This window comes from Paroedura picta, chromosome 2 (assembly GCF_049243985.1).
Source record: "Paroedura picta isolate Pp20150507F chromosome 2, Ppicta_v3.0, whole genome shotgun sequence".
NCBI lineage: Eukaryota > Metazoa > Chordata > Lepidosauria > Squamata > Gekkonidae > Paroedura > Paroedura picta.
This window is the reverse complement of record NC_135370.1, coordinates 177,854,884-177,870,040: the sequence shown is the minus strand read 5'-3', so window position 1 is coordinate 177,870,040 and position 15,157 is coordinate 177,854,884. Positions and strand designations below refer to the sequence as shown.

Sequence of the window (15,157 nt, the reverse complement as noted above, 5' to 3'; positions counted from 1 at the left end):
TATCCCCCATCCAGTAGGCATGCTTTTCATTTTTCTGACCCAGATGCAGAACTTTACACTTATCTTTATTAAATTGCATCTTGTTCTCATTTGCCCATTTTTCCATTGTGTTCAGATCTCGTTGAACTCTGTCTCTATCTTCCGGAGTATTTGCCAGTCCTCCCAATTTGGTGTCATCTGCAAACTTGATGAGTAGTCCCTCCACCCCCTCATCTAGATCATTAATAAATACGTTAAAAAGTACCGGGCCGAGCACCGAACCCTGAGGTACCCCGCTACTCACCTCTCTCCAGTCTGATGAAACACCATTGACAACAACTCTTTGAGTGCGGTTCTCTAACCAATTCCCTATCCACCTAACGATCTGAAAATCCAGATTGCAGTCCTTCAACTTATCCATCAGAACATCATGGGGAACCTTGTCAAAAGCTTTACTAAAATCCAAGTAAATGACATCAACCAAATTTCCCCGATCCAGCAAACCTGTTACTTGGTCAAAAAAGGAAACTAGGTTGGTCTGGCAGGACCTGTTGGAGACAAATCCATGCTGACTTCCTTGGATCACCAAATTGTCCTCCAGATGTTTGCAGATCGCTCCCTTTAATATCTGCTCCATTATCTTCCCCACAACAGAGGTCAGACTCACTGGTCTGTAGTTTCCCGGGTCATCCTTCCTCCCTTTTTTGAAGATCGGAATAACGTTTGCTCTTTTCCAGTCCTCCGGGACATCTCCAGTCCTTAAAGAGGTTCCGAAGATGATGGACAAGGGCTGTGCAAGTTCTCTGGAATGTTCTTTGAGTACTCTTGGGTGCATTTCATCTGGACCAGGGGATTTGAACTCATCCAGTGCAGTTAAATGCCTCTCGACAACCTCTCTATCCATGTTAACCTGCCACCCAGACACTATCCTTTGGCTACAGCCATCTCTAGATGTGCCTAAACACTTTGACCTGTGAGAAAAAACAGATGTAAAATAGGCACTAAGCCTTTCTGCTTTCTCTGCATCTTTTGTTAGAGTTTGTCCATCCGCACCCAACAACGGGCCTATTGCCTCTTTTACTTTACGTTTGCTCCTCACGTAACTGAAAAATCTTTTCTTGTTACAATGGGCTTCCCTGGCCAATCTTAGCTCACTCTCAGCTTTGGCCTTTCTGATGATTGATCTACAGTGCCTAGTAACTTGTAGGTACTCTTCTTTAGAGCTCTGTCCTTTCCTCCATTTCCTGAACATTTTCCTTTTCTTTCTTAGTTCCTCTTGAAGTTCTCTGTTCATCCAAATAGGCTTCTTAGAGCTCCTGCAGTGTTTTCGTATTTCTGGAATAGTCATTGATTGAGCATGCAATAGCTCTTGTTTGAGTAGCGCCCACCCTTCACATGTTCCCTTCCCTTCCAGCATTCTCGTCCATGGTATGACACTCATCATGTCTCTGAGTTTATTAAAGTTTGCCCTACGAAAATCCAACATCCGCGTCTGGCTACAAGCTTCCTTGGCTCCCCATCTCAAAAGGAATTCTACTAGTTAAACTCTGTAGGTTGGTGTTTTCTATAGGTGCATGAAATCTGAATTTTTTAGGGATGCTGAAGGAATAGTTGTACAGACTTAAAATTATATCTAAAGAAGATGAGCAAATGCACACAAAAGCTTACACCCAGAATAAAACTTTGTTGTTCTTAAACTGGACATAAACTTTGAGGATTTCAGAGCTGCAGCTCAGAGTTAAGTTTGAGAGCCAGTTTGGTGTAGTGGTTAGGAGTGCGGACTTCTAATCTGGCATGCCAGGTTCGATTCTGCGCTCCCCCACATGCAACCAGCTGGGTGACCTTGGGCTCGCCACAGCACTGATAAAACTGTTCTGACCGAGCAGTGATATCAGGGCTCTCTCAGCCTCACCCACCCCACAGGGTGTCTGTTGTGGGAGAGGAATGGGAAGCCGACTTTGAGCCTCCTTCGGGTAGGGAAAAGCAGCATATAAGAATCAACTCTTCTTCTCCTTCTTCAGTAATATCAGGGCTCTCTCAGCCTCACAGGGTGTCTGTTATGGGGAGAGGAAAGGGAAGGCGACTGTAAGCCGCTTTGAACCTCCTTTGGGTAGGGGAAAGTGGCATATAAGAACCAACTCTTCTTCTTCTTCTTAAGGACAAATTAGTAAAGTTTGTGCACTGACATCATTCCTGCTCCAACCCGTCCCATCCCATCCCCAATCTCAGAGCTGTTGTTGTTCAAAAACATATGACATCATCTAATTATGCTGTAAAAAATGAGATTTTTTTCTTGAAAGAAGAGCCAGTCACACAAATGTTTATTCAAACTCCTTTTTAGCGTACGTTAAAATAACTTTAATGTTGTGCAAGTTAAAATACACTACAAGCAATTATTTAAAAACTCTAGAAACAACAACAATGACAAATACCTTCCCAGTATTTTTGCCATCTTAAAATAACTATGGCTATTCCACACCATCAAAAAAATGAAAATGTCTTCCTGCTTTGGGAAGCAGATTGAAATCCTTTTTTGGAAGCAGTCTGTGATCCAAAAGTGAAGGGAAAATTGAAGTCATCTTTTCCATCTTGAAAACCTTGGACAGAAGAACATGACGGGAAGGAAAATGCAAACGAATCCTCACTTTCCATTTTTCCAAATAAATCTCCTTGAAGGGCATAATAACTTGAATTAAAATTTGGTTTGACACAAATATAATCATATTATGAGACGAGGCATCAGAACATGGGAGATTCTGCGTTCCCTTAGCTGCTGCAGGGGCCAACAGGGCCTGTCCTGTGGCAGGCCTGTTCTCCCCGCTCTATGGTGGCCCAGAAGGGGGGGGGGAAATGCTCAGGTTGGCTTTGCAGCATTTTGCCACGCCACAGGGCGGACCGGGTCATTTTTTAAATTTTGCAGGACGGTGGGATTGTGTTCCATGCAATCCTGCCTTCCTGCAGAATACCCCCCCCCCATGTGGCAAAACCATCCCACCACTGCTGTATTTCTCAGAGGGACACATTTCAGTGGGACGCCAGGTATCCCACTGAAATGTGTCCCCTCTGGGGTACATCTCGGCACTGGAGCAGATCTGGTGCTGAAATGTGTTCACATTATGTTGTGGAGCATGCAGCTCCTCAGCAACGTACCAGTGGTGTCCCAGCATGGCCACTATCTTGTGGAATGGGCCTCTGCCCATCACTCCTACCCAGAATTCATTCTCCCCTTAATCCCCCAACTGCTGTCCGAACATTTGAAGGTACAGGTTTTCATAAACTCTTGTCCTTTAACGTAAGAGAACCAACATATGCCCAACATTCAAGTTTGGGCCTGTCACGTAAGAATTAGATACTGTAGTATTCTTTAGGCCCTCTCAATTCCTGGCAAATAGAAGGGGAAGAAATGGAGATAGTGACAGATTTTATTTTCCTGGGCTCCAAGATCACTGCAGATGGGGACTGCAGCAAAGAAATTAAAAGACGCTTGCTCCTGGGGAGGAAAGCTATGGCAAATCTAGACAGCATCCTAAAAAGCAGAGACATCACCCTGCCAACAAAAGTGCGTTTAGTCAAGGCTATGGTCTTCCCAGTTGCAATGTATGGCTGCGAAAGTTGGACCATAAGGAAGGCCGAGCGTCAAAGAATTGAGGCTTTTGAACTCTGGTGCTGGAGAAGACTCTTGCGAGTCCCTTGGACTGCAAGGCGAACAAACTGGTCAGTCCTAGAGGAGATCAGCCCTGACTGCTCTTTAGAAGGCCAGATCCTGAAGATGAAACTCAAATATTTTGGCCACCTCATGAGAAGGAAGGACTCCCTGGAGAAGAGCCTAATGCTGGGAGCGATCGAGGGCAAAAGAAGAAGGGGACGACAGAGAATGAGGTGGCTGGATGGAGTCACTGAAGCAGTAGGTGCAAACTTAAATGGACTCCGGGGAATGGTAGAGGACAGGAAGGCCTGGAGGATCATTGTCCATGGGGTCGCGATGGGTCGGACACGACTTCGCACATAACAACAAGTATTCTTTAATAATAATAAACTTTATTTTTATAGCTAGCCCTTCCTCGTTGGGCCAGGGCAGATAACAATGCATAATATTATAATTATTGTTCTCTAGCCAAGTCAACTGAGGGCCCGATCCACGGCAAGCCCAAGAGGGGGTCTGTCCAGTGGCTGCATCATGCGGAAGCGGGGATTAGCCCTGCTTCCATATGAGCGCCCCTCGTCTTTTTCTGCCTGTGCAGATAGATTGAGTATACCAGATGTCTCTGACCTCTTTGAGTCTACATGCACCTTTAGAACCCTGACACAGCATGGTAGGCACGGCAACAAAATGGCCGCCTCCGCTTACTTCCGCTCAGACAGTCATAGCCCATAAAATCACCAGTGGCCAATTAGAACCTGTGCTGGGCAGAAGTCCCACCTGACCCAGCCCACTTTCTAAAAACACTTGGTGGTCACCATATTGAAGGCCTCCAGGGTTGACAACAGCTACTAAATTTAAAAATTCCAGGATGTGTTGGCCTGTCAACATGACTGTTAATGATAATACTCAGAAACTATGGGTAAAATGTCTCATAGTATAAGGACCGCTGCCAGTATAACTGTTATCACTAACAGAGTAATATGCAGGAATTATTGGTAATATTCATCTTGCTGTAAAAACTTACCAATAGGTTCATGTGGGGAAACAGGATTTAGATTTCCAGCAGAATAGTTTTTGCCTGTCTGAAACACAATAATAACACACTCTAACAGGACATTTATTACTGTACTAGTGCCTGAAATACAGCGGGTGCTAGGAGCCCTCAAATTCCTGTCCAGCGGCCTAGAAGCCCTGTCCCAACCGCGAAGCCCTCCCCCCCCCCCCCTCAAAGAGCAGCTTCCCGTCTTCGAGGCCAGGGCAGGAGCTGGGCCGCGAAGCTCTCCTCCCCCCCTCCTGGCGTAGATTCCCGGCTTCGCGGCCAGGGCAGGAACTGGCAGGAGCTCATGCCCCGGCCGTGAAGGCCTCTTCTCTCCCCTTCCTGGCCCAGCTTCTCGAGGCCTCTGGGCCTACCTTGCCTCTCGGTGGCCAGCACAGGAATGGCCGCTGTGGGGTGAAGGTGGCCCACATTGCGGGGTAGGTAGGTTGGGAGGCACTTTGCGCCTCCCAACTGATCAGTCTTGGGGCTTCGCGCCTCCCGATTGGGCCCGCCACTTGTCAGTCCAGGGCCAATCATTGCCCTCCCCCATCCTGGACAGTGCCCACCCCTACAGGCCTTACTGTTTTATTTATACCGCTCCCGCAGAGCGGTTTAAAGATTATTGTCATTAAAAATAAAATAAAATAATGAAAATAAAATAAATAAATAAATAAATAAATAAATAAATAAATAAATAAATAAAAGGTTATTGTCATTAAATGTTATGCTGAATTAATCATAAAACTAAGCAATGTGCTGGCAAATATGTAGAGCCAGCTTGGTGTGGTGGTGAAGATCAGTGGCTTCTAATCTGGTGAGCTGGGTTTCATTCCCCACTCCTCCACAGGCAGCCAGCTGAATGACCTTGGCTTGCCACAGTCCTGTCAGAGGGACATTCTGCACGACTGCCAATGTAGCTAAATCTGAGCGCTATCGAAAAGCGCTGCAATTAATACCGGCAGGTCTCGTTAACACTAAAACTCCCATTAAAAAATCCAATAAAATTAACATTAACAAGTACAACAAGAACGGTGGTAAAAACAAGCCCTCCCCCACTGCCAAATGGCTCCCCCTTCTAGGACAACAACTGCTGGCCACCACTAATGGAACAAGCATGGTGGGGTGTCTTTCTAGGGGGAATCCATCACAACCCATCAGATCTTTCACTGCACTGGCGGAAGAGCTCCGTCTCACAGGCCCTGCAGAACACCGGAAGCTCCTGCTTGACTCGTAGCTCTTTTCTAGGAGCTCATTACACCAGGTAGGAGCCAGGACTGAAAAGGTCTTGGTCAGGGGTAGTCAAACTGCGGCCCTCCAGATGTCCATGGACTACAATTCCCAGGAGCCCCTGCCAGCGTTTGCTGGCAGGGGCTCCTGAGAATTGTAGTCCATGGACATCTGGAGGGCTGCAGTTTGACTACCCCTGGTCTTGGCCCTGGTCGAGGCTAGGAGAGGTTCCCTGTGGCCGGGACTGACCAATACAAATTAATTACAATTAATTTAATTAAAAATTAATTAATTCCCACCCATTCAGGAAATCCTTCCAGAGCTGTCACAAAACCCTGGTTGAGAAATCCTGGAATAGTCAGTGCTAATCTTGATAGAGCACAGTCTGAGTCACTATAATCAACAACTGCCTGTACATGTGTTTTGTCTGTTGTAGCTCCCACCTTGGGGAACAGCCTGCTCAATGAGTTCAGGAAAACCTCTGCTCTCCTGGCTTTCCATGAACTATTCAAAACTGAACTACTCCAGAGGGCTTTTCTGCACAGGCCACAGGGTTGCACCATACAAAATGGTTTGCAAACTTACTTGGATTAATGACTTGTGGTCTTACTGAAAGCAGGATCCTGTTTTTCATTTCTGTACTGCTTAATGTGACATGCTAATATTTATGCTGTGTTTCAGTTTCCTTCTAGTGGTTCCAGACTTCTAATCTCCTAATGCATTAGTTATTGTTGATAGTACTGACTCACTATGTGTAACGGGCTTTGAATCTCTGTGGGAAAGACAAACTCTAAATAACGTAATTAAAATTAAAAAGGCAACTTCATCTGTGTAAAATATTGTGGAAAGAATCTAATCCTCTCAGCAAGACCTGCCTAACTATGACATTTAAAAGAACACTTTCTCAATCTGTTCCATCTCATGCTGATAATTTAATGTTACCTGGTCGGGTGATTGTTCAACTCCGAACGCAGACGAATCAAAGAAATTAAACGCTGGGGACTTTGCGTTAAAGCTGGTTAGAAAACTGAATGCTGGTGACTTTGATGCTGACCCTTCATTTTCTGTTTGGAGTCTGTTATAATGAAAAAAGAGAAGCAACAGGAAGAAAATTAATATAACTCTTAAAACTTCACTAGGGCAACTAGTTTTTAACTGACATGGGTTTCTGTTGGTTTTAATGATCACCTAACTCTAGCCAACCTCAGCATGATCTCCCTGCTGGACCTAGCATTCCATTTTCTAAATGCTTTGATTCTCAAATATTTCCATAACTAACTGGTGGGGTTTTTGTTGTTGTTAGAATAACCTGCTGCAATTAAATAGAGCAAGAGTCCAGTAGCACCTTAAAAGCTAACATTTGTGGCAGGGTATGAGCTTTAGTGAGCCACTGCTCCCTTCTTCTAAACCCAACATGGAAAACATATGGCAAATTACAACCTGGAAAAAGAGGGGAGGAAAGCCCAAATGAGGAAAGCAGAGTGCCAACTTGCAACATCCAATCGGAATCCAAAACGTGGCTAAAATGAGCTACGTCTCCTAAAGCGGAAAGTAACATAGTCTCTCTTATGGACCAATCAAAATATACTAAAGATGTGGACTGAACTAGAGACAGGAGAAACAATGTTGCCGAGAGCCTTGGAAAAAGGCAACATTCTTGAATAATATTATAACTAAAAATCCTTACAGTTCAAAAGGAGCTCCATTAGACTCGGGTGTCTTCACAGATATGTTAGGTTCAGGGGTTCTGGGGAAGCTTTCAGTGTGCTCTTCTCTTGAAGCAGAATTATGTCCAGCTTTTCTAACACTACTGTCTATCTGTTCATCCTGTTAAAGGAAAATGATAAATATAAGAAGGACAGTTGGTTTTTATACCCCGCTTTTCAGTACCCAAAGGAGTTTCAAAGCAGCTTACAATTGCCTACCCTCCCTCTCCCCACAACAGACACACCATGAGGTAGGTGAAGCTGAGAGAGCTCAGACAGAATTGCTAGGTGAGAAGAGCTCTAACAGAACTGTGACTAGACCAAGGTCACCCAGCTGGCTGCATGTGGAGAAGGAGTGAGGAATCATAGAATCATAGAGTTGGAAGGGGCCACACAGGCCATCTAGTCCAACCCCCTGCTCAACGCAGGATCAGCCCAAAGCATCCTAAAGCATCCAAGAAAAGTGTGTATCCCACCTTTGCTTGAAGACTGCCAGTGAGGGGGAGCTCACCACCTCCTTAGGCAGTCTATTCCACTGCCTCTCTCACTGTGAAAAATTACTCTCACTGTGAAATTTTTTTTCCTGATATCTAGCCTATATCGTTGTACTTGTAGTTTAAACCCATTACTGCATGTCCTTTCCTCTGCAGCCAATGGGAACAGCATCCTGCCCTCCTCCAAGTGACAACCTTTCAAATACTTAAAGAGGGCTATCATGTCCCCTCTCAACCTCCTTTTCTCATGGCTGAACATTCCCAAGTCCCTCAACCTATCTTCATAGGGCTTGGTCCCTTGGCCCCAGATCATCCTCGTCGCTCTCCTCTGTACCCTTTCAATTTTATCTACATCATTCCTGAAGTGAGGCCTCCAGAACTGCACACAGTACTCCAGGTGTGGTCTGACCAGTGCTGTATACAATGGGACTATGACATCTTGTGATTTTAATGTGATGCCCCTGTTGATACAGCCCAAAATGGCATTTGCCTTTTTTACCACTGCATCACACTGCCTGTTCATGTTTAGTTTACAATCCACAAGTACCCCAAGGTCTCGTTCACACACAGTGTTACCTAGAAGCGTATCCCCCATCCAGTAGGCATGCTTTTCATTTTTCTGACCCAGATGCAGAACTTTATACTTATCTTTATTATCTTTATTAAATTGCATCTTTATTAAATTGAATCAAACCCGGCTCTCCAGATTAAAAGTCACCACTCTTAACCACTATGTCATGTTGGCTGTGAATGGCGTTTACAGCCATAATACCAACTGTTTATGTTTGAGAGCTTTTCTTGGTAAAAGTTAATAATGTTAATGTTCAGGTGGGTAGCCGTGTTGGTCTGCAGCAAACAGAACAAAGTCTGAGTCCAGTGGCACCTTTAAGACCAACAAAGTCTAATTCTGGGTATATGATTTCATGTCCATGCTTATTCCAGAGTGTATCCAAGTCATTCACTTGCTAGTCTTACGCAAGCACTATAAATTGCTGTCTGACAGCCTATGAATCCCCAGTACAGAACCAGAACCAACTCCTGGATTAGGGTTATTAGGCAATCCACTCCACATTCCAGATTTCTAGATGCATAAATCACATAAGGCTGCACAGTTTTGATTTGTGTCAGACCAACAAATCGCATCTTCAACCTATATTTGCACATGTAGTAAATCTTGATGTTGGGGCATGCATTAATTTAAACACGGATAGTGTGGATTAACTTAATTAGTGGATTTGACTGTCAGTGTCTTCCAGAGTTAGGAGTACCCACTGTCACCTTATAACTTTGCTGAAACTAACTGGGATTGGGACAGGCTAGTGCTTGGATAAACAACCAAAAAAGGGAGCAAAAACGCAACCTGACAAGACAAGTTAGGAACCTAAAGGTTGAGCTTCAAAAAAAAAAAAAAAGTTGAAAATCTAAATATTTATTATAATTAGATGCACATAAAAATGTTAAAAACACTCAGTTATATACACTGTGCAGTAGAGCAAGTACTGAATCAACATTAACATGTAGCATATAAGGACCAAAAACCAGATGCATTTTAACCTCTAAGGCAGCCTTTCTCAACCTTTTTACTGTTGAGAAAGCCCTGAAACATTCTTCCGGTTTCGAGACACCCCATAAGTGATGTCAGCAGGCCACACCTCCCTGCCATGCCCCGGAAGGCACATGCCACTAGAACGGACATCACCAAAAAACTCCCACTGAATGTGACATCATGCTCCATCAACCCCCATCTCCCCAACACAGATAAGTTATAATGAGAGCACTTGCCTCTCTGGACTCCAGTCGCTACCATGTAAAATAAACCTCAACCGGCAAAGATTTTAATGTCCATTTCCACCACTTCCTAGTCCATCATTGGCCATTACGTGAGGGCCCCCAAAATAACCATAAATGGTTATATCACCCAATCAATTTTTAATTTAAAAATATATTTAAAAACTAATTAACTCCCACCCAATTGGGAAACCATCCCAGGGCTTGGCAAGAAACCCCAGGGTTTCATGAAACCCCTGTTGAGAAAGCCTGACCTAAGGGGTCTTCCTCAGTGGTCAAAACTTTCAATATATAGAAATATATAATATTAGGGCTTGCTAGATGGTAAAAATAATTCTGAAAGTGAGGGACCGTCTACCTCCTTATGCCCCGTGCAGGGCACTTCGCTCTGAGGGTAAGAATCTGATGATGATGCCAAGACCCCGGGAGGCACACTCCCAGTCTTGACAAGGGCCAGGGCCTTTTTGGTCCTGGCCCCTACCTGGTGGAATGAGCTCCCTGAAGAGGTGCGGGCCCTGTTGGAGCTCTCTGACTTCCGCAGGGCCTGCAAAACAGAGCTCTTCTGCCAGGCATTTGTCTGAGGCCAGGTGGTGGCCCGGAGACTAAGATCAGACCCCTCTCCCTGGGGGGGGGGGGCGGGAAGAGGCCAGATTGTTCCCCAGATTGTTCCATCCTATCCCCAATTATCCATCCGCTCCCTTCTGCCCATCCAGTGGGCCTGTGTGGAAACAGTTTTATTCAATCACCATCATCATGTGTGAGTCACTGTTTATGGGCTTTTTAATGGGGAATTTTAAAGGGTTTAAATGTACTGATTTGTATTGAAATATTGTGAACCGCTGCGAACTGGTTTCCGAGAGTGGCAGTCATACAAATCGAATTATTATTATTATTATTAATAATAATAATAATCTCCAGCTTATATTCATTGTGTATAAGAATGTTTAATATGGAGCCCACCTTGTGAAATATTGTTCAAAAGCCACTGTTCTCAGTATTGCCCAACTCTCGTTCAAAGTGCATTCTCATGTGTTAAGCAGAAGAAGAGTGAGATTTTATCAGTTTTTTAAAATTATGTGCACATGATTATAATAAATATATTTGGATTTTAACTAAAAATGTTTTTGCAGCTCAACCTTTAGGTTCCTCGCTAGTACTTGGATAAGACAGTAATGGAAGAAAAGAAGAATGAAAATGAAATAATGACAATCTTCCCTGTTAGGAATATGAGCAGATACAAATCCTTTGTGCAGAAAATATTGGTCAGCATGGCAGGTTGCATTTTTTGAACAGCATACTTCAAAGCAGAAGTATGTAAGATAATTTAAGGCATTCAAGCAGACGTTATCAATCAACACAAGTCAGAATAACTTAGAACTGCAGCGTCTAATGTACTAATTGGACATTAAAACAATGAAAATAATTAGATAAAACAAACTTAATGTTAAACTCACTTGAGACGCATACGTGCTGTCCTTCAGTTCATTTCCTTCTTCTCTCCCTATGACATCAAGCTCTTTTTCTGCGACTAGAAAATTGTTTGTATTAATAATATATATATATATATCTTGTCAATTCTGTGATGCGAATAGTCGAAAATCCGAACATCCATCTGGTAATCCTAGTGCTTCTACTAATACAAATGTTTTAAAGATCAAGGTACAATGGTACCTTGATCAGCCCTGACTGCTCCTTAGAAGGCCAGATCCTGAAGATGAAACTCAAATGCTTGGGCCACCTCATGAGAAGGAAGGACTCCCTGGAGAAGAGCCTAATGCTGGGAGCGATCGAGGGCAAAAGAAGAAGGGGACGACAGAGAATGAGGTGGCTGGATGGAGTCACTGAAGCAGTCGGTGCAAACTTAAATGGACTCCGGGGAATGGTAGAGGACAGGAAGGCCTGTAGGATCATTGTCAATGGGGCCGTGATGGGTCGGACACGACTTCGCACCTAACAACAACAATGGTACAATAAAACCAGAGTCTAGTAGCACCTTTAAGACCAAGAAAGATTTATTCAAGGCATTAGCTTTCGAATGCAAGCACTCTTCCTCACTTCATTTCAATCATCAAGGTTTCCTTGTATCGGCCTACACTCCCATTGTAAAGAAGTAACATGGTATGAAGTAACATGGCTATAGCTGAACATGGAATGCCAGTCCTTCTGTTGCTTTATCTTGCTATATATTGCATTGATCAGACTGCACTTGGGAGTCCTGTGTGCAGTTCTGGAGGCCTCCCTTCAAAAAGGACATGGACAAAATGGAGAGGGTGCAGGGGAGACCGACAAGGATGATCTGGGGCCTGGGGACCAAGGTCTATAAGGAAAGGCTGGGGGAAACGTTCAGCTCGGAAAAGACGAGGTTGAGAGGGGACATGATTGTTTTCTTGAAGTATTTAAAAAGTGGCCACTTGGGGGAGGGCAGGGAGTGGTTCCTGTTGGCAACAGAAGAGAGGAGCCACAATAATGGCAGTAAACTATGTGCAGAACAGTATTGGCTGGATAGGAAAGAAAAAAAATTCACATAATTCAGCAGTGGAATCAGCTGCCTAAGGGGGTGGTGAGTTCTCACTGGCAGCCTTTAATTAGCAGCTGGACAGATCCTTAGCATGGATGCCTGAGGCTGATCCTACATTGAAAAGGGGGTAGACTAGATCAGCGGTCCCCAACCTTCTTGTAGTCGGGGACCGCCTCCGAGGGTGGGAGAGAGCCGGCGGCCCGGCCACAGCAGGTGCACGTAAACACGCACATGCAGTTGCCGCGCATACACGTTTTCGCCACTGTGGCGCTAACACGCATGCGCAGAACAGCCGCACGTGCGCGTTTTCGCCAGCAGAGGGCGCAAACGCGCATGCGCGGCGGCTCCGCGCGTGCGCGTTTGCGTCGCTGGTGTGCCAGCGGCCGCGCCTGCCTCTTCCCCCCTCTCGCTGCGGGGGGAGGGGAAGGTAGGCACGGCCGCTGGCGGCCCGGTACCATGGCCTTAACGGCCCGGTACCAGGCTGCGGACCGGGGGTTGGAGACCTCTGGACTAGATGGCCTCTATGGATCAGGCCAGGCCTCAGATGGCGGATTTTCTCCGAAGCCCTGTCGCTGCCATCATGGGCATTCCGGTCTGTGCATAATTGATCTCTGTCATTTGGAAGTTAGTCATAATCCCAGGAGACCTCCAGCTACCACATGGAGGTTGGCAGCCAGATGTACTATAGCCTCTTTTGAATGCCTCAGGAGCATTTTACCTGTTTCTGTAGCCTCTGTCTCCAAGATCTGCTTGCTATTTGTTTGCTTCTGATAAGCCAGCAACCTATTCAAATAGAATAGGGGGATTAAGTTTGTATCAACAGCACTCCTTGCAAGAGACATAAGTGAAAATACATTGTTGTTTTTAATTACCTGAATGGTGTTTCTCTTTGCAAGCTTGTGGTAGAGGTAACTTGTGCAGCTTTTGCACTGTATGTTCCTGCAGTGTCATTACATTTCTAGAACAAAGGACATACTTCAAATGGAGGAAAATACAAAATAATAACAATAGACATGATGACTTTTCCTTAGGCTATACAAATCCTGCTTTCTTGACCTCTATTTATAGGTCACAGTCTTTTTTTTTTCAGGTTTCCTCCCATTTGCTTTTTTCCCCTCCCCCCTTTTTAAAAAAAGGAACAGACTGAAGGAAAAACATTAGGAAATTATAAAAGTGAACCAACATCTTTAAATTGCTTTTAAAGTTGGGTATGCTTATTATTGTTACATGAAGAACACTGTATCTAAATAAGTATATTATTTGCTTTTTTTTTCCTTTGAGCTATATTTGAGCAACGTGACTGTGTTGAATATATAAAGGTAAAGGTAAAGGTATCCCCTGTGCAAGCACCGGGTCATGTCTGACCCTTGGGGTGACGCCCTCTAGCGTTTTCATGGCAGACTCAATACGGGGTGGTTTGCCAGTGCCTTCCCCAGTCACTACCGTTTACCTCCCAGCAAGCTGGGTACTCATTTTACCGACCTCGGAAGGATGGAAGGCTGAGTCGACCTTGAGCCGGCTGCTGGGATTGAACTCCCAGCCTCATGGGCAGAAAGCTTCAGACAGCATTTCTGCTGCCTTACCACTCTGCGCCACAAGAGGCTCTGTTGAATATATATAGGTACACAATTAAAAGGTACACAAAAGGAAAGACAACTTGTCATTTCCAGAAGAAATGTTGGCTTGCTAGCAATGGGAAATGCTCTGCCCTCGATAATTTGAGAAGAAAAAAAATAGTGGGAGGGATTCATAGCGACTTTCTAGGATTTTCTTTTAGTCTCTATGGTCTTTACCAAAGAGATTATGGGGAATTCTCAAAATATCACCTAGATGTGATATTACGTTTTCCTGAAATTCATCAAGTTCCACCCCAAATATTCCATGACATTTGTAGTGCAGGGCTGGGAACCAAACAGTGGTTTAGTTTCAATGAGGTTTTCCATTGAAATTTCTGTGATGAGACTGTTAGCTGTTGCTAGAAATTGCTTTTCTGTTCCATAGTTGTATTTTTTTTTGTTTAGGTATGTTTTTGTGATTTGAATCATTGTTATAAGTTGCCAAGCCTTGAAGAAATGTCTTATAAATGCTTTAAGTGTGTTAAAAAATTAAAGTTTCTATTAGCGACTTCATCTATTAAATATTGAAATAGCTACAATTAAAGCCTGTTTTCAATAATTAAAATATGTTTTAACAAGGAAAAAAATTACTTGCATTAATCCTTCCATATTTCACCAATGGCCTTATCTATTTGCCATTTGTGCATACCTGTGTTTCATTTTCCACATGACTGAAATAAATACTGGTCACTGCTGCATGTCTTACAGAATCTTCTTTCTCCTGTGTACCTAGATTATTTAATAACAGAATTAGTAACAATACAGTGTGCTGCAGTTTAGATGCATTTTGAAGAAAACAAAACAAGGATATATTCAATATGGAGTATCTGTTTACAGATACCAAACTTCAGAACAAATCTAACAACTTCTTTACCTTTAGGTTTGATTACAGCCACGGGACACAGAAAACAGAATAAGGTTCTAAGATCTACCAACTGGTGGTAAAGGTCATTTTGTGGTATCTGAATATAACAAGCTTCTCAATGTGGCGCCTGACCCTCTTTACAACCTGTTTCTCTCCAACCTCACTTTCAAAAATACAATCAGATTTTTCTACTCATCAAGTGTTTTAGTGCATTCACCACAAATTGTCTATACAGTATATTTCTCCCCAATATGTTAAATATTGCATTACTGTACCACATACTTA

General features: G+C 43.9%; 1 protein-coding gene across 7 annotated transcripts in view; it reads right to left on the bottom strand.

Annotated features, from left to right (window-relative positions):
- Positions 1 to 2,299: 2,299 nt before the first annotated feature.
- Positions 2,300 to 15,157, bottom strand: part of C2H14orf39 (chromosome 2 C14orf39 homolog) — a 36,387-nt gene continuing 23,529 nt past the window's right edge. For all 7 annotated transcript variants that reach the window (XM_077323940.1, XM_077323936.1, XM_077323938.1 and 4 more), the window contains 8 exons: positions 14,657 to 14,736; positions 13,264 to 13,349; positions 13,110 to 13,174; positions 11,328 to 11,401; positions 7,573 to 7,712; positions 6,828 to 6,960; positions 4,647 to 4,704; positions 2,300 to 2,648 (listed from right to left, as the gene is read on the bottom strand). In XM_077323940.1, the coding sequence (XP_077180055.1) occupies positions 2,461 to 2,648; positions 4,647 to 4,704; positions 6,828 to 6,960; positions 7,573 to 7,712; positions 11,328 to 11,401; positions 13,110 to 13,174; positions 13,264 to 13,349; positions 14,657 to 14,736 (824 nt within the window). In that variant the 3' untranslated portion in view covers positions 2,300 to 2,460. The remainder of the gene's footprint in view (positions 2,649 to 4,646; positions 4,705 to 6,827; positions 6,961 to 7,572; positions 7,713 to 11,327; positions 11,402 to 13,109; positions 13,175 to 13,263; positions 13,350 to 14,656; positions 14,737 to 15,157) is intronic.